General features: G+C 45.5%; 1 protein-coding gene across 1 annotated transcript in view; it reads left to right on the forward strand.

Moving 5' to 3' along the window:
- PEPD (peptidase D) overlaps nt 1-19,269 on the forward strand; it is a 158,804-nt gene that overhangs the window by 119,131 nt on the left and 20,404 nt on the right. The window contains exons 10-11 of the mRNA XM_040329439.1: nt 4,172-4,240; nt 10,747-10,824. Of these exons, the coding sequence (XP_040185373.1) occupies nt 4,172-4,240; nt 10,747-10,824 (147 nt within the window). The remainder of the gene's footprint in view (nt 1-4,171; nt 4,241-10,746; nt 10,825-19,269) is intronic.

The raw sequence follows: 19,269 nt of genomic DNA on the forward strand, positions 1-19,269 counted from the left end.
CGCTCGGAATCCATGCTGTTTGAAATCTGCTGACCCAGATGTCCAGCTGGAGGAGAATCTCTTCCTGCCGAGTTTTCTGACAGCATTAAATCACCAATTAAGGGCTTTTCATTCTGTGAGTTTAATTGACCTTGAAACTGTTTATCAGGATGAAAAGTTTTATGTAGCACTCATTAAATGTTTTTTTTTTTTTTAGGAGTAACATTGGTCTAATTAAAACGCAGGTTACCGTTTTTGTAACGCAAAATAGGGTCACTGTTGCGCGTTTGCATTTGCTCCGTAATTTGCGGCGGCGTTTCGTAAAAGGGGCCGGCGTAAGCGCGCGTAATTTAAATGATCCCGTAGGGGGGGTGGATCATTTAAATTAGGCGCGTTCCCGTGCCAAACGTACTGCGCATGCTCCGTCGGGAAAATTTCCCGACGTGCATTGCGGTAAATGACGTCGCAAGGACGTCATTGGCTTCTACGTGAACGTAAATGGCGTCCAGCGCCATTCACGAACGAGTTACGCAAACGACGCAAATTTTGAAAATCGCGACGCGGGAACGACGTCCATACTTACCATTGGCTGCGCCTCCTAATAGCAGGAGCAGCCTTACGGCGAAAACGACGTACGCAAACGACGTAAAAAACGAGCGCCGGCCATGTGTACGTTTGTGAATCGGCGTAAGTATGCAATTTGCATACTCTACGCTGACAACTACGGGTGCGCCACCTAGCGGCCAGCGTCAGAATGCACCCTAAGATACGATGGCATAAGAGACTTATGCCAGTCATATCTTAGGCTACAGTAGGCGTATCGAGCTTTCTGAATACAGAAAGTAGATACGCCGGCGCTACTTAGCAATTACGCTGCGTATCTATGGATACGCAGGCGTAATTGCTTTCTGAATCTACCCCCATGTCTTCAATTTCAAAAAGGAGGGAGATTGTAGGAGGCGGGGCAGTGACACAGAGCTTGCAGGTGGTGTATAGTGTAGTCCCTCCCTATGTGGCACACTAGGGTTCAGGGGAATCATCCAAAATCATTCGAAAAGTCTATACCTTACAAATATTTTTACAGGTAACCATGAGGCGATTCAGTTCGCATGCGCCGCGCTATATACGTTTTTCATTCATTCATTCATGTTCCCATTGAACGTATTGGAACTGTTTTGTCTTTGAGTTGGAGCACTCCTTTATGAATCCGGTCCCCAGGGTGGAAAATCGGGAAGAATTCAGAACAGAGACCCCATTAGCCGCCGTTCCTTACTTTCATTACTCGGAGACGAAGGCGTGGAGAACTTTCTCTGTTATAAGCCGTTTGGCGAGGCCGATAAGACAATAGCGCGCTCTCCTCTGGGATCTCCTCCATGAAATCTGGGCCGCTTTGATTAGGAGCCAAAACGCGGCCTGTTAGAGCTCTTTAGTTTGGAGAAATTAGCGGTGAAAAATGGCTCAGCGCAGCTTTGAGCCGCCTCCGACAGCACGCCCCGTAATCTCACAGTAATTAAACGCGCTGCGCGTATTTACCATCGTTCGCAGGAATCTTCCGACGCGATGGAGCCGAGCCCGGCTCGTTATCTCTGGAAGCTAAAGAGCGCTTATTTACGGGGGACAACTTTTGATGACCTTTTTCTTCTGTTCCTAATGAGAGTCTATGAGGTTTATTATTACTGCAGCTTTATTTATAACAATATTTTTTTTATCCTTTTGTTTTTTTTGTTTTTTTTCTTAAACTTGACACAACAGCTAAAATTTCTTATATGCTTTAACAAGTCATTTTCAATATTTTTAAATCTGCAGCTTTCCTGGTGATCCTGCCATGGAGGTCCTTGTGCTGGGACTTCTTGGTATAGGGTGACAACGCTCTTTCCATGTCTCCCAATTGTGCTCCTGCGTTGTCACACAGGTTTCTGAATGTCCCTTTTTTTTATTTTATTTTAAGTACACCACAATGCAGCACGTTAGTCTGAACTAAAGCCATAGAGACATAAGGCAAATTGCGTTGTTCTTGCGTTGGCCAATGCTGCTGGAGTGAATGAGCATTTAATGTCATTTGAAAAGCTGTTTGCAATATTTTTTCATTCTTAAAGTGGAGGTCCCCCCCCCCCCCCCAAATCTTAAAACAAATTTAAAAAAAAATGTGAAAAAATTTTTATACTCACCTGTAAGGGCGGTTGCTATGCGGAAGTAGCTCTTCTGCCTCTTCTTCCACTGCGGTGGATCTTCTGCCTCGTCCTCCGTCGCCGTGTCTTCTGGTGAATGAGCCGCGCTGCCTTTTGGGAACTGTGGGCCAGATTCTCAGTGGAGATACGACGGCGCATCTCCAGATACGCCGCCGTATCTCTGCGTTGTGCCGTCGTATCTATGCGCCTGATTCTTAGAATCAGTTACGCATAGATATCTATTAGATCCGACAGGCGTAAGTCTCTTACGCCGTCGGATCGTAACTGCATATTTACGCTGGCCGCTAGGGGCGTGTACGCTGATTTACCCGTCAAAATATGTATATCAGCTAGATACGCAAATTCATGAACGTACGCCCGGCCGACGCAGTAAAGTTACGCCATTTACGTTAGGCTTTTCCTGGCGTATAGTTACCCCTGCTATATGAGGCGTACATGAGGCGTACCAATGTTAAGTATGGACGTTGTTCCCGCGTCGAAATTTGAAAATTTTACGTTGTTTGTGTAACTCGTCCGTGAATGGGGCTGGACGTAATTTACATTCACGTCAAAACCAATACATTCGTATTAGGAGCAATGCACACTGGGAGATTTCCACGGACGGCGCATGCGCCGTTCGTGAAAAACGTCAATCACGTCGGGTCACAGAACATTTACATAAAACACGCCCCCCTGTTCCAAATTTGAATTAGGCGGGCTTACGCCGGCCGATTTGCGCTACGCCGCCGCAACTTACGGAGCAAGTGCTTTGAGAATACAGCACTTGCCTGTCTAAGTTGCGGAGGCGTAACGTAAATCGGATATGTTACGCTGCCGCAAAGATACGCCGCTGGACGAGAATCTGGCCCTTAGTGTATCCCAGGAGGCATCGGCCCATTCACAAAGTGCCGCAGGAAACGGGTAGTTCACTGCCTGTTTCCCTTAGTAAGGATGGAGGCGCCAGGACCGAACGATCGCCGTCGGGGGCGACTAGGACAGGCAAGTGTCCTTATTAAAAGTTAACAGCTTCAGTGTTAGTTTAAAAAAATAAAATCGTGGGTGGAATCCCGCTTTAAGCCTCGTACAAACGATTGGATTTTAGGAACAGGAATTATGTGTTGATAGACTGTTGGCCTAAAATCCGACCGTTTGTACGCTCCTTTGGACAATTGTTGTCGAAATTTTCCGCGGCCAAATGTTGGTTGGCAGGCTTTAAAATTTTCCGCGGACAACGGTCTGCTATCAGATTTTCCGATTGTGTGTACAAAAGTCCAAAGTACTAACATGCATGCTCAGAAGCAATGCTCTCCAAACACAACATTAGCAGAAAGGTGCCCAAAGGGTGGCGCGAAAGAGCTGAAAAATCACGTAGTACGTCACTACATTCGTGTTGGTTGGCCGACAATTGTGTGCCGTCTGTATGCAAGACAAGATTCTGGCCAATGTCCTTCGGACAAAAGGCAGACGCTTTTTCTACGGAAAATCTGATCGTGTGTACCAGGCTTTAAGCTTCATGTTATAACTTGTGATCCTGCCACAAAGGTTTTTGTTCAGGCACTTCCTGTTACAGGGTGACAACGTTCTGTCTATGACCTCCAATTGTGCTTCTGTGTTGTCATCCTGTCACATGGGCTTCTGATGGAGATTTCAAGTGGGCCGCTTCAACACACATTACACAGGCATGGTGCTTTGTTGTCATTATCAGGGCACCTGCCCCGAGAAATGCCATACAGCCATTGCTGGAGTTGAGTGGAGTGGAGTGGGGTGGGGTGGGGTGGGGTGGAGTGGAGTGGAGTATTGAGATTTAACAAAGGATTAAAAAAAAAAAAACTATTTTTTAATGCAGTCATCTGACTCCATTCGAAACATTTTTCTTAGTTGTGGATTGTGTGGGAAAGGGTTAGAACCTCCGTCTGATAATGGAGTTGTGGCTTTGTTCGGTGGTTAGAATAATGTGAATTATGTCAGTACTTTTTTGTGTTTTCTCTGAGTTTCAAGTATTTTTTCTTTTCTCTTTCTCATAGCGTGTTTCTGCACTATTGCTACGCTCGCGGAGGAATGCGACACACGTCCTACACCTGTATCTGTGGCAGGTAGGTCATTCTCTAAAAGCAGAATGTTGGGCATGTATGTAGGTTTCTAGTGGATGTGTCAGCGCACAAATAAACTGAATACATGTCACAATGCACAGCAACAGTACCATATTTCAGAAAAGCTCCATCTTTTATCATTAAAACCATCCTTCAGCTAAAGTCAGTGTCACCACGGGGGGTAAGGGCAGAGAATCAATGAGGAAAGGGCAGAGAATCAATGAAGTAAGGGCAGTGACTCAGCTGGGGAAGGGCAGAGGCTCAACTGGGGAAGGGCAGAGGCTCAACTGGGGAAGGGCAGAGGCTCAACTGGGGAAGGGCAGAGGCGCAACTGGGTAAGGGCAGTGGTTCAACTGGCGAAGGGCAGAGACTCAACTGGCGAAGGGCAGAGGCTCAACTGGCGAAGGGCAGAGGCTCAACTGGCGAAGGGCAGAGGCTCAACTGGGGAAGGGCAGAGGTTCAACTGGGGAAGGGCAAAGGTTCAACTGGGGAAGGGCAGAGGTTCAACTGGGGAAGGGCAGAGGTTCAACTGGGGAAGGGCAGAGGCTCAACTGGGGAAGGGCAGAGGTACTGTCAGCTACAGTATGTTTTTTTTTTTTTGCGCTGTACTTACCGTTTAATCGTCCACTTTCGTTTCAGACTCTGGCGGGGAAATAGGCGTTCCTATGAAGAGGGGAACATGATTGACATCCGGCTATGGTGCGTCACGCGTTCCGAAAATAGCCGAAATAGGACTCGGATATATACGGCGCAGTCAGCGCCTAGTCTGTGCGCAGGCGCCGTATAGCGCTGTGAAGAGCCGAGTCCTACTCCGGCTATTTTCGGAACGCGTGACGCGCCATAGCCGGACGTCAATCATGTTCCCCTCTTCATAGGAACGCCTATTTCCCCGCCAGAGTCTGAAACGAAAGTGGACGATTAAACGGTAAGTACAGCGCAAAAAAAAAAAAAAAACATACTGTAGCTGACGCTAGTATGCTGTATGGGATGGTACATAGTTGTTTTTTAGGGTGTGTTTTTTTTTTTTTGCACTTGCGCAAATATCCAGTGACATAAAAAAAAATTGAGCTAACCCCCTTATTTTATTCCCCAGGGTCTCTTCTTCTCCTAATCTTCAGCCGTTAAATTTTTTTTTTAAATGTCTCTGGCAGCGAAAGGGTTAGGAAGCCATGTGTAAAGACATGAGTGTCCAGATTGTGCTAGATTACCCGTATCGGATCTGAGGACTCCATGGGGTTGATTTCCTACAACTGGGGAGTGCAAAATCTGATGCAGCTCTGCAGAGAAACCAATCAACTTTCAGGTTTTATTGTCAAAGCTTAATTGAGCGAGCTGAAGTTGGAAGCTGATTGGCTACCATGCATGGCTGCACCAGATTTTGCACTCTCCATTTTTCGCCTCCCGTGGATCTTTAGACTTGGAACGCTTTAATAACTGATGGATATGAATGGTGCAGCTCACTCCTAGCACACATAGCTTCCGGGCAGGAGACAGCTCCGTGTTCCAGGAGGAAGATTGACGTCTTTGACATTTTCCATGGGATAAACAAATCAGAGTTTATTCCGAGAGGTGAGAGTACAAAGACAATTTGATTTAGTGAGGACATCGGTGATTGTTTTTTACCTGTGATCTCTCCCTGATTAAAAACACAGATGTATTATCTCTGACCGTGAAATCTGGCCCTGCCTTTGTAAAGTGGACCTGTCATTGAAATTCAAACTTCACATGAAAGAAAAGGTCACGTCAGCAATTGCATTCTTAATTAGAGTAATGAGAAAAGGGGGGGAATGGAGGGAGAGAAAAGGGGGGGGAGATAGAGGGAGAAAAAAAAGGGGGGGGGATAGAAGGAGAGAAAGGAGGGAGATAGAGGGGGAGAAAAGGGGAGGGGAGATGGAGGAAGAGGAGAGATAGAGATAGAGGGAGAGATAGATAGAGGGAGAGATAGATAGAGGGAGAGATAGATAGAGGGAGAGATAGATAGAGGGAGAGATAGATAGAGGGAGAGATAGATAGAGGGAGAGATAGATAGAGGGAGAGATAGATAGAGGGAGAGATAGATAGAGGGAGAGATAGATAGAGGGAGAGATAGATAGAGGGAGAGATAGATAGAGGGAGAGATAGATAGAGGGAGAGATAGATAGAGGGAGAGATAGAGATAGAGGGAGAGATAGAGATAGAGGGAGAGATAGATAGAGGGAGAGATAGAGATAGAGATAGAGATAGAGGGAGAGATAGAGATAGAGGGAGAGATAGAGATAGAGATAGAGGGAGAGATAGAGATAGAGGGAGAGATAGAGGGAGAGATAGAGATAGAGGGAGAGGAGAGATAGAGGGAGAGATAGAGGGAGAGATAGATAGAGGGAGAGATAGATAGAGGGAGAGATAGATAGAGGGAGAGATAGATAGAGGGAGAGATAGATAGAGGGAGAGATAGATAGAGGGAGAGATAGATAGAGGGAGAGATAGATAGAGGGAGAGATAGATAGAGGGAGAGATAGATAGAGGGAGAGATAGATAGAGGGAGAGATAGATAGAGGGAGAGATAGAGATAGAGGGAGAGATAGAGATAGAGGGAGAGATAGAGATAGAGGGAGAGATAGAGATAGAGGGAGAGATAGAGATAGAGGGAGAGATAGAGATAGAGGGAGAGATAGAGATAGAGATAGAGATAGAGGGAGAGATAGAGATAGAGATAGAGGGAGAGATAGAGATAGAGGGAGAGATAGAGATAGAGGGAGAGATAGAGATAGAGGGAGAGATAGAGATAGAGGGAGAGATAGAGATAGAGGGAGAGATAGAGGGAGAGATAGAGATAGAGGGAGAGGAGAGATAGAGGGAGAGATAGAGGGAGAGATAGAGATAGAGGGAGAGATAGAGATAGAGGGAGAGGAGAGATAGAAGGAGAGATAGAGATAGAAGGAGAGATAGAGATAGAAGGAGAGATAGAGATAGAGGGAGAGATAGAGATAGAGGGAGAGATAGAGATAGAGGGAGAGATAGAGATAGAGGGAGAGATAGAGATAGAGGGAGAGATAGAGATAGAGGGAGAGGAGAGATAGAGGGAGAGAAAAGGTGGGAGCTAGAGGGAGAGAAAGGGGGGGGGGGACATATAGGGAGAGAAAGGGGGAAAGAGATAGAGGGAGAGCGAGATGCAGTAGATAGATTTTTTTTTTTTCTGGGTTCTCTGTGTTCCTTTCATTATTCCGCTCCCGGCTCGCTGTGCTGTAAACGTGTCACAGACCCTTCATCTTGAGCCTGTAAAGGTTATAGACGGGAATATGAAGGCCGTGTGACACTTCGGAGATTGCGGCTCATCCTTATTATTTTTCCTGGTTGAAGATTAAACCCAACGAGGACGGTTGGTGTCCTGCGACGAGCGCAGATTTATACCTGCTTTGTACCTGCAGCTTGACAGGCCTGTCAGGTAGGAGCTCGGTGCCTCGGGGGAACGGTCATCAAGAGCTTCACTGACCTTTTCTGTGTGAGGAACAAACCCGCGCAGAGTCCTTGGAGGCCCCCGAGGTCGCTTCACGTCGGTCCGCCGCCACCTCCCAGAGGAGGCCAACTTTGCGTTTCTTCACTGGATCGTAAACAGGAGCAGAGAAGAACATTAGGGTTTAAAAAGCTTGTTTGAGCCGAGTTTTATCCTGGGAGCTCCTCGCTTCTCCGTCCTCGTCATTCCTAACACGAAGAGAAGGACGCGCTGAGAATTCGCCTTCTGAAGCCTTCTAACTCTCCACATTATTACATATTACTAGAGCCAATTACCGGCGCCTTGTTTACTAAAGCTTAACCGATACTTTTCTTTTCTGGTTCCTCTTGGAATTTTTTTTATTGCTTTGGGCTCTGGTAGCCATAGAAACAAAGACTTCAGGTTTTAGGTATTTTTTTTTTAAGCTATTTTGGAAAAAGTAACACGTATTTATAAAAAAAAAAAAAGTACATTGCTTTCTCCATTGATACTCAGGCTATATTCTGTAGAGGGAATACCTGAATAGGGAAAATACCACATTATGGCCACTAGATGGTGTTGAGTATCATACGAAGTATATATGTTACTCAGCTCCATCTAGTGGCCATAATGCTGTATTTTCCACATTCGCACATTGTTTCTGCAGAGAATATAACCTGAGAATGTTCGATGTTGCCCCATTCACACAGAACGAATTTACATGCAGATTTAAAGGATGGACAGCTATGAATTTTGCTTTTTATAAGTACACACCTATCATTTACTCATCATTTGGCGCACATGCTCGCACCTCAGCTGTAATGTGGGTTTTCTTTTAACACATTATAAAAAAAAGAACTCTATTTAACATTTTTGAATAGTATTAAAGCATCATTTTTTTTCGTTTAGCAGAGGCTGGAGAGTTTTCTTATTTGACTTCCCAGCACCTGAACCGTGTTTAATGGAAATGAGGCTTGACCTCACGTTTTTGAAGTTTTTTTGTCACTGCGCATGCGCCGGGCGACTACATTTCCCAGTGTGCATTGCGGTTACGTACGCCGCACGGACCTATTCATTTCGACGTTGGACGTAAACGACGTAAATCCCGATTCGCGGACGACTTATGCAAATTACGTTAAAATTTCGAATCTCACGGCGGCCATACTTTAACATTGTTATTCCACCTAATAGGTGGAATAACTTTAGGCCTGTAAAGGTCTTACGGAAACGGCGTAAATCGTCTGCGGCGGCCGGGCGTACGTTCGTGAATCGGCGTAGAAACTCATTTACATATTCTATGCCGGCCGCAATGGAAGCGCCACCTAGCGGCCATCCGAAAAATTGCAATCTAAGATAGGACGGCGCAAGCCGTCCTATCTTAGATATGTTTAAGCATATCTCTGTTTGAGCATACACTTAAACATAGGTCGGCGTAGATTCTGAGTTAGGTCGACTTATCTACTGATAAGTCGGCCTAACTCTACCTGAATCTACCTACTGGTGTAAAGGGGGAATCTTTTGGAGACACCTGATGTAAAGGGAGACTCTACTGGGGACCACTGATGTAAAGGTGGACTCTACTGGGGACACCTGATGTAAAGGTGGTGAGCTCTACTGGGGACACCTGATGTAAAGGTGAGCTCTACTGGAGACACCTGATGCAATTTGCCATCTTCATCCAGGGCGCTGATGAATGACCTTGGCCTTCCACTGGACGCGAAATTCCACATTTTACTGTTGTCATCAGAACAGAAATGAAGGGGATATCTTCCAACAGGAACACCTGTTGCGGCAACAACCGTCTAAGTAGGGAGTTCAGCTAATTTTGGGAAGATTTCTAATAACTTCCTGTTTTGTTTCTAGGACAGGAAGTGAGGTGAAACCTCCCTCCAAAGGAGGATAGAGAGAACAATAAACTCTGGCAGGGGTCTAAACTTTCCTAACCTAATCAAAACTAAAAACATAAATACTTGGGCCCGGATTCACAAAGCACTTGCGCCGACGTATACGCGAGATACGCAGCGTAAGTGCAAATATGCGTCGTCGTATCTGTGCGCCGTGCCCACAAAACTAGATACGCCTGAAAATAGGCTTCATCCAACCGACGTAACTTGTCTACGCCGGCGTATAGTGGGCGCATATTTACGCTGGGCGCATTTGCCGCTCCCATGGATTTTCTATGCAAATGAGGGAGATACGCCGATTCACGAACGTACTTGCGCCTGGCGCATAATATACACGGTTTGCGTAAGTCGTACGTCCGGCGTAAAGTTATTCCCCATATATAAGGCGCAACCCATGCAAAGGTATGGACCAGGGAACTCAAGCCGTCGTACATATTTTACGTCGTTTACGTTGGACGTGAATAGGGCTGGGCGTAAGTTACGTTCACGCCGTAGGCAGTGATCCGTCGTATCTTAGGGAGTAGATCCGACGTGATTCTGAGCATGCGCACTGGGATGCGTCCACGGGACGGCGAATGCACCGTTCATTGTCTGAGACTCAGCCCATCATTTGCAGGGGGTCACGCCTCATTTGCATGGCTCACGCCCACTTCCACATACGCCGGCTTACGCCTAGAAAAACCCAGCGCAGATTTGGCAGCACTGGCTTTGCGAATCCAGTGCTTGCCTCTCTGCGCTGCGTCGGCGTAGCGTAAAAAAGATACGCTACGGCGGTATAAATATGCGCCGATGTATGTGAATCCGGGCCTTGGATGGAATATTACTATGTTAGTCTGTTGAAAATGTTGGGAGAAACGCCAAGTGGGCGGGACAGATGTAGCGGCTTTAGTATTAAAATAATTGAATGATTGGTTGAGCCCAAATTGACTTCCCCTACAGATGAAAAGTTTTGGTGGAGTGATTCAACTTGGCAATTGCTACGGTGTTATTGGTCGGGCACAGATATTTTATATATATATATATATATATATATATATATATATATATATATATATATATATATATATATATACAGTGTATATATATATATAGAAGAATTTGCTTCTGTATAAGTTGGTAACAATGTTAACACCTTTCTTTTTTTCTTTGCACAGCGGTGACAACTCCTCCGTGCTTCACTATGGACACGCTGGGGCCCCCAATGACAAGATTCTTGAAGATGGTGATATGTGGTGAGTTTATCTGTGTGGAATTGGCTAAGCATCAATAATAGTATATCAAATGTGCTGCTCCTATCAGGCTTACATCTACATATCTAATAAAATACAATAAACCAAAAAATGTTAAAGAAGAAACACATGTTCCCAGTACCTACAACCATTTAAAATCAGAGCTTGGGCTTCCATTAATATCCACAAGACGTCAACTCTGACGAAACATGTAGGGCGGAGCTATGTACAGTGACATTATCACACAACCTGAAGTGTCCCTGAAAGTGTAATTCTGCCTTTTATGAGGCGTACGCAATGTTAAGTATGGACGTCGTTGCCGCGTCGAATTTTGAATTTTTTACGTTGTTTGCGTAAGTCGTTCGCGAATAGGGCTGGACGTAATTTACGTTCACGTCTAAACCAATGATGTCCTTGCGGCGTACTTTGGAGCAATGCACACTGGGAAATTCCACGGACGGCGCATGCGCCGTTCGGGAAAAATGTCAATCATGTCGGGTCACCAAGAATTAACATAAAACACGCCCCCTCATCCTCATTTGAATTACGCTTGCTTACGCTGGCCCCATTTACGCTACGCCGCCGTAACTTAGAAGGCAAGTGCTTTGTGAATACAGCACTTGCCTCTCTAACTTACGGCGGCGTAGCGTAACAATGTGCGTGCCCCTGAATCTAGCCCTGTGACTCTTCATGTCTCTCTATGTCGAATCTTCATGTCTCTCTCTGTCGAATCTTCATGTCTCTCTCTGTCGAATCTTCATGTCTCTCTCTGTCGAATCTTCATGTCTCTCTATGTCAAATCTTCATGTCTCTCTCTGTCGAATCTTCATGTCTCTCTCTATGTCGAATCTTTTCTCTCTATGTCGACTCTTCTTCATGTCTTCATGTCTCTATAATGTTGAATCTTTTCTCTCTATGTCGAATATTTTCTCTTTATGTAGAATAATATTAGACTAATAGAGTTTTTTTTTTTTTCCATACATACCGTATTTCACTGTCGCTTCCGGGTATGTCTCCTGCGGGACTGGGCGTTCCTATGTGATTGACAGGCTTCCGACCGTCAAATACAGCGCATCACGAGTTGCCGAAAAAAGCAGAATGTCGGTGCGGCTCTATACGGCGCCTGCGCACCGACGTTCGGCTTCTTTCGGCAACTCGTGACGCGTAGTATGCGACGGTCGGAAGCCTGTCAATCAGATAGGAACGCCCAGTCCCGCAGAAGACATACTCGGATATGGCGGTGAAAATACAGTATGTACGGAAAAAAAAGGACAACTCGGCTGAATGTAATGTTAAAAAATTATTTTTTGGGTGAACCGCCACTTTAAGGTTAGGCACATTCGACCGCAACGAAAACGAAAACAAAGCATTTGTTTATGTCGGATCTTTCGATTTTTTGTTTTCTGTGCTTTCGTTATCGTTTGTTAAAACGATAACGAAAATACCTGAAATTCGGATGAAAATGCATTCGGACGAAAACGAATGCGCATGTCTATAAAAGAGGCCCATGTGACATTTGCGGGAAAAATTGAGATTTGCTTATAACTTCAGCTGCTGGTACAACACCCAGACTAGAGAGGACTGAGTGGTCTTATGTAAGCTCACCTACAAGGCATCATTGGTCCCCCCCCTGGTGGATGAGAAGAGTCATTGTGCGGATCCTCTGCCTGGTGAGAAAATAAAGTGTGGATTCTGTAAGGAGAGCTTATCACTGGGAAACGGGAAATCTCGCCTCGGTCATGTATCTGAGCGCTCATTCACTCCCACTTATTACCGTCTCAATTAAAGCCTTCTAGAAGCGTCTGTCACTCATCACCCGTCTAATTACAATGTATCCAATACCCCTCTCCACTTCCACAGCTCTTTCCATTGTCCCTGTTGCTTTAAAGGCGGCTTTGTCTTCATTCTGGAGTCCCTATAGACGGTAAGTGGGAGCCATCTACTGCAGGGTCGCCGCAAGTGTCCTCCGGACCGATACCACAATGAATGGGGAGAAGCTGAGGGTACCGAATCTTCTCTTCTTAACCACTTACCTACCGCCGGGCACTTTCACCCCCTTCCTGCCCAGGCCAATGTTCAGCTTTCAGCGCTGTCACAGTTTGAGGGACAGTTGTGCGGTCATGCAACGCTGTACCCATATGAAATTTGTATAATTTTTTTTTTACACAAATAGAGCTTTCTTTTGGTGGTAATTAATCACCACTGGGGTTTTTATTTTTTGCTAAATTTGAAGAAAAATAAATCATAGTTTTATTTTAAAATTTTGCAAACAGGTAGTTTTTCTCCTTCACAGATGGGCACTGGTAGGCTGCATTGATGGGCACTGAAAATATGCACTGATAGGCTCTGGTAGGAGTCACTGATGAGCACTGATTGGCAGGACTGGTGAGCACCGATTGGCAGCACTGGTGGGCACTGATTGGCAGCACTGGTGAGCACTGGTGAGCACTGATTGGCAGCACTGGCGAGCACTGATTGGCAGCACTGGTGGGCACTGATTGGCATCACTGGTGAGCACTGATTGGCAGCACTGATGGCCACTGATTGGCAGCACTGGTGGGCACTGATTGGCAGCACTGGTGGGCACTGATTGGCAGCACTGGTGGGACTGCACTGATAATCAAGACACTGATAATCGGTGCCCTGGTTATCAGTGTCATTGTCCCTTTTAGAGTAGACACTTATCGGCTCTCTTTTCCCTTCCTCATTCTGGGCCAGATTCTCAGAAGAGTTACGACGGTGTATCTCAGGAAACACAGCCGTATCTCTGTTTTTGGCCCCGGGTATCTATGCGTCTGATTCCTAGAATCATTTTCGCATAGATACGGCATAGATCCGACAGGTGTTAGTCACTTACACCGTCGGATCTTAGATGTAATTCTACGCTGGCCGCTAGGTGGCGTTTACGTTCACTTCTCATTTGACTATGCAAATGAGCCTGATACGCCGATTCCGGAACTAATTTGTGCCGCGTCGTCGTTTGCGTAAGCGTAAGGTTACCCCTGCTATATGAGGGGTAACCTTACGCCATGCCGCCGTATGCCATGTTAAGTATGGCGTCGGGTCAGCGTCGTCTTTTTCCGTCGGTTACGTCGTTTTACTAAGTCGTCCGCAAATACGACTTTACGTCAATGACGCTCACGTCGGCGTCATTGACGTTTTCCGTCGTGAGCTGGAGCATGCGCACTGGGCTTTTTTTCCGCCCGGCGCATGCGCAGTTCGATCGGCGCGGGGGCGCGCTTAATTTGAATGCATGCCGCCCCCTTTGAATTACGAGGCCATACGTCGAGCCATTTACACTACGCCGCCGCAAATTACGGAGCAAGTGCTTGGAGAATACAGCACTTGCTGCAGTAAGTTGCGGTAGCGTGGTGTAAATGGCTTACACTACGCCAACGCGCATTCTATGAGAATTTGGCCCTCTGTCAGTTTTAGGAAAGGAAAGCTGATAACCAGCTTGTGTTTACATCCGTGATCAGCTGTGATTGGACGCAGGTTCGGAGATTTCCGTCGGCAAGTTTGCGCCTGCGCAGTCCTTAAAGGAACTTTCTCGTTAGCCGGAGCCCTATCGGCAGTTAAGATTGCGCCTGCGCAGGAACTTTCACGTTAGCCGGAACCATATCGGCAGATCACCGGTAAGCAAGTGGTCAAGGAGTCCTGGCCTGGATTTGAACCCAGGAACCCAATTCCCCAAATGCTCAGTGATTTGTTTAGAGAAATAAGGGATCCCCTCGAAGATCTCCCAGATAAGAGGAGGAGGTCTGACTTCTCACAGGCTAACAAAAGGCTTTATTTATTGTGAGTTGCTCGCACTTCCCGCAGCTCTGTGAGATTGAACGACTCCGCTCTGTTGGTGTTTGGTGGAGGTTAATGAATTATGAATATTGTTGATATCTTCATTTTCATGTTTATTATTAGAGAAGGATTGCACATTTTTTTTTAAAGATGGTGAAGAAGTTGTAATGTTGCGTACACAGGCTATTCTTAACCCCTTCAATACAGGGCACTTTTACTCCCTTCCTGCCCAGGCCAATTTTCAGCGCTGTCACACTTTGAATGACAATTGCGCAGCCATGCAACAATGTACCCAAATGACATTTACAGATATATATATTTTTACACAAATAGAGCTTTCTTTTGGTGGTATTTAAGCACTTTTCCCCCTTAGATTCCTGCTCGTTTTGTCTAGGGGAATCGGCTATTTGTTTTAAAATATGTGCAGTACTTACCCGTTTACGAGATGCATCCTCTCCGTCGCTTCCGGGTATGGGCTGCGGGAATGGGCGTTCCTTCTTGATTGACAGGCTTCCGAGAGGCTTCCGACGGTCGCATCCATCGCGTCACGATTTTCCGAAAGAAGCCGAACGTCGGTGCGCAGGCGCAGTATAGAGCCGCACCGACGTTCGGCTTCTTTCGGCTACGAGTGACGCGATGGATGCGACCGTCGGAAGCCTCTCGGAAGACTGTCAATCAAGAAGGAACGCCCGCTCCCGAAGACCCATACCCGGAAGCGACGGAAGAAGATGCAGCTCGAAAACGGTAAGTACGGCTCATATTTTAATACAAATAGCCGATTCCCCTAGACAAAACGAGTGGCTGCAGCTCCCCCATCACAGTTCACAATATCTAAGTAGACCAGAAATGTACTTTTTTTTTTTTTTGTCTTCCATTTCTGTGAAACACAAATGCCACTCTCCTAATAATGAAACCTGGCTTCTGGCATTGGAGAAACTTGTCGGCCTGTGGTAGTGATGGGAGCTCTATTTGAGACACCTCCCCCACAGAGTGCTTATATTTGACCCCCCCCCCCCTCACCCATCCTGTGGACTGCGGGGGGTATCCCGGCGCTCTGTAAACACGGCTTATAGAGATGTAACTGACTCCACAGCGATGGTGTTGATTATCATTTCAGCCAGCGATCCCATCATAAGCAGCGAGCCGCAGATTTTTTTTTTCTACTTTCATTGCTTTTGACAAATGCGCCTGGAAAAGGCCTTTCCCGCGGCCTGCCAAGCTATTTCTGGCAGCTTCACCCAGCAGCTACTCATGTGATTATTTAGAGGTTTCATTTAAATATGTGCATTGGAATGCGCTTTTTTTTCCCCTTCGTGTTAATCTAAAAGTGGAGGTTCCATCAAAAAAACTATTTTGCTTTAAACTGTAGCTTACGACTAAAAAAGAAAAAAAAAAGAAATTTTTTTTTTTTTACTCATCTGGAAATGCCTGTTGCTATGCGGTCCCACGAAATCTGCCTTTGAAAACACCTAGGATTCTGACATCATCTCCCTCTAATGCTCCTGGGAAATGTGTGTCATCATTTCCCAGGATGCAGTGCGCTGTCCAATTATCACTCCCCATCCAAGACTTCCAGGAAGTAAGTGCTTGTGGGCTTCACAATGCCCACAAGCAAAATGACAATGGTGTAGATATAGTTTTATAAAACTATCTTTTTTTGAATATCTATGCGGATCGGCGGCGGATTGTAAAATAGTAAGTGACCAGATTTATATTATAAAAACGCAGGATGAAAGGACATACATTTAAAAAATGCTAATTGTGGTTGGAACTCCGCTTTAAAACGTATTTCCCCTCCTGCTGTAATCCGTAACAGTTCTCTCCTCTCAGGACTGAGCAATTGTGCGGTTTAGGTGTATTCGTAACAACATTTGTTCTGTGCGAAAACGCGCAAAAACAAATGTTATTAGGCTATTTATTTTCTGAACAAATGTTTTTATTTTTATTTGCAATTATAACATATTGAATTATGGTCAATAGATGGAGCTGATGAGCATAGGAAATACATCTTTGTAATAAGAGATACAATGTAGCAATTCTAGTCCACTTGCCAACCAGGCCAATTCTGACATTTCTCTCCTACATGTAAAAATCATTAATATTTTTTTTGCTGGAAAATTACATGGAACCTCCAAACATTATATATGTTTTTTTTAGCAGAGACCCTGGAGAATACAACGCCGGTAATAGCAACTTTTTATCTTGCACGGTATTTGGGCAGCGTTTTTTTTTTTGGGGGGGGGGGACAGTTTAATGCTTTAAATAAAAAATGTAAAGTTAGCCAATTTTTTTTGCATATTTTTTAAAGATGAAGTTACGCCGAGTAAATAGATACTTAACATGTCACGCTTCAAAATTACACCCGCTCGTGGAATGGCGCCAAACTTTGCTACTTAACCACTTAAGACCCGGACCTTTAGGCAGTTAAAGCACCCGGCCAGTTTTTGCGATTCAGCACTGCGTCGCTTTAACTGACAATTGCGCGGTCGTGCGACGTGGCTCCCAAACAAAATTGGCGTCCTTTTTTTTCCCCACAAATAGAGCTTTCTTTTGGTGGTATTTGATCACCTCTGCGGTTTTTATTTTTTGCGCTATAAACAAAAATAAAGTGACAATTTTGAAAAAAAATCAATATTTTTTCCTTTTTGCTATAATAAATATCCCCCAAAAACATATATAAAAAAACATTTTTTTCCCTCAGTTTAGGCCGATACGTATTCTTCTACATATTTTTGGTAAAAAAAAACGCAATAAGCGTTTATCGATTGGTTTGCGCACAATTTATAGCGTTTACAAAATAGGGGATAGTTTTATTGCATTTTTATAAAAAAATATATATATATTTTTTACTACTAATGACGGCGATCAGCGTTTTTTTTTTCGTGACTGCGACATTATGTCGGACACTTTTGACACATTTTTGGGACCATTGTCATTTTCACAGCAAAAAATGCATTAAAAATGCATTGTTTACTGTGAAAATGACAATTGCAGTTTAACCACAAGGGGGCGCTGAAGGGGTTAAGTGTGACCTCATCTCTGTTTCTAACTGTAGGGGGCGGGGCTGGACGTGTGACGTCATTGATTGTGTTTCCCTATATCAGGGAACACACGATCAATGACGGAGCCACAGTGAAGAACGGGGAAGCTGTGTTTACACACACCTCTCCCCGTTCTTCAGCTCCGGGGAGCGATCGCGGGACTCCAGCGGCGATCGGGGCCGCGGCTCCCGCGGCCACGGAATTTCGGACCGCGCGCGACCCCACGGCTGGGCTTAAAGGGCCACGTACAGGTACGTTGATGTGCCCAGCCGTGCCATTCTGCCGACATATATCGGTGTGAAGGGGTCCTTAAGTGGTTTAAATTGTATCTTTTTTTTTTTTTTTTTTATAACATAAGATATATGTAATTCTTATGCTCCCCAGCTCCATCTAGTGGCCGTAGCTCTGTATTTAAAAAAAAAAATATTTGCAATAGAAAAAATACTAAATTATGGCCATTAGATGGAGCTGAAGAGCACAGGAATTACATACACCGATCGGGCATACAGTGGCGTAGCATGGTTATGTCAGCGCCTGGGGCAAGGCAAGTAATTTTCGCCCCCCTGACCCATGGACTTACCTATTTTCAGCTATCTCCAGTCTGGTCACATGATCCACTATGTGAGATGTTTGATAATGACTGGATAAGCCTGGAGTGGTGACATCATGCATATGTTCCTATGTCCCATCTGTTGTTGGCGCTCCCTCCTCTCCACACTCGTGACAGCACCCCTCTTAATTTTGCGCCCGGGGCGGTGGCCCCCCTCGCACTCCCCACACTACGCCACTGGGCATAACCTTATGACCACTGACAGGTTAAAATGGTTGTAAAGGCAACACATTTATTTACTCTAAAGTGGTTGTAAACCCTTCCATGTACCCAGTGAAGTGACTGGCCTCAGGTGATGCCCAGAGATGAAACAAATCCACCTACGTAAGTTGTACCTGTTTATCTGCTGTCCTTCTCTCTTCTACGCAGTGCAGAATGTATACAGCTTGTCTGAGCTTTCAGAAAGCAGGGGGCGGGGAGCTGAAGTCACATTCTGAAAAGATCAGCGAGGAGAGCTGAGAGCTGATTGGAGGGAAGGGATACCCCCCCCCCCACTCCACACAGTGCACAGGAACAATGCTGAGGCTGTCAATCCCAAGCTGTGTGCTGGAGATCCCTCCCCTGTCACCATTTTTCTTTCTTGGTGTCAGGAAAACTTGTCAGAAGTGATTCAGGCTGATAGCAGAGGAAGGAGACCATATGGGAAGACGCCGAGCCGGTGGAGACCATGTGATGCTTTGGGCAATGTTCTGCTGGGAAAACTTTCCACCCGTGTGGATGTTACTTGGACATTTATCACCGACCTAAACATTGCTGCTGACCAAGTACACCCCTTCCCAATGGCAGTGGCCTCTTTTAGCAGGATAATGTGCCCTTCTGTCACACTGAAGAAATGGTTCAAGAACGGTCTGAAGTGAGAATCTCCACAAGGTGGCAGTGTTTGAAAAGATATCTAATCTCATTGACACGCTCAACGGAAAACTCCAGCCGATCGTACAGCAGTACAATACATGGGAACGTTTTCTAATGCGAAAACATTCATGATGTATTCAGGATTATAAG

The sequence above is a fragment of the Rana temporaria genome, chromosome 11, assembly GCF_905171775.1.
Source record: "Rana temporaria chromosome 11, aRanTem1.1, whole genome shotgun sequence".
Classification (NCBI taxonomy): domain Eukaryota; kingdom Metazoa; phylum Chordata; class Amphibia; order Anura; family Ranidae; genus Rana; species Rana temporaria.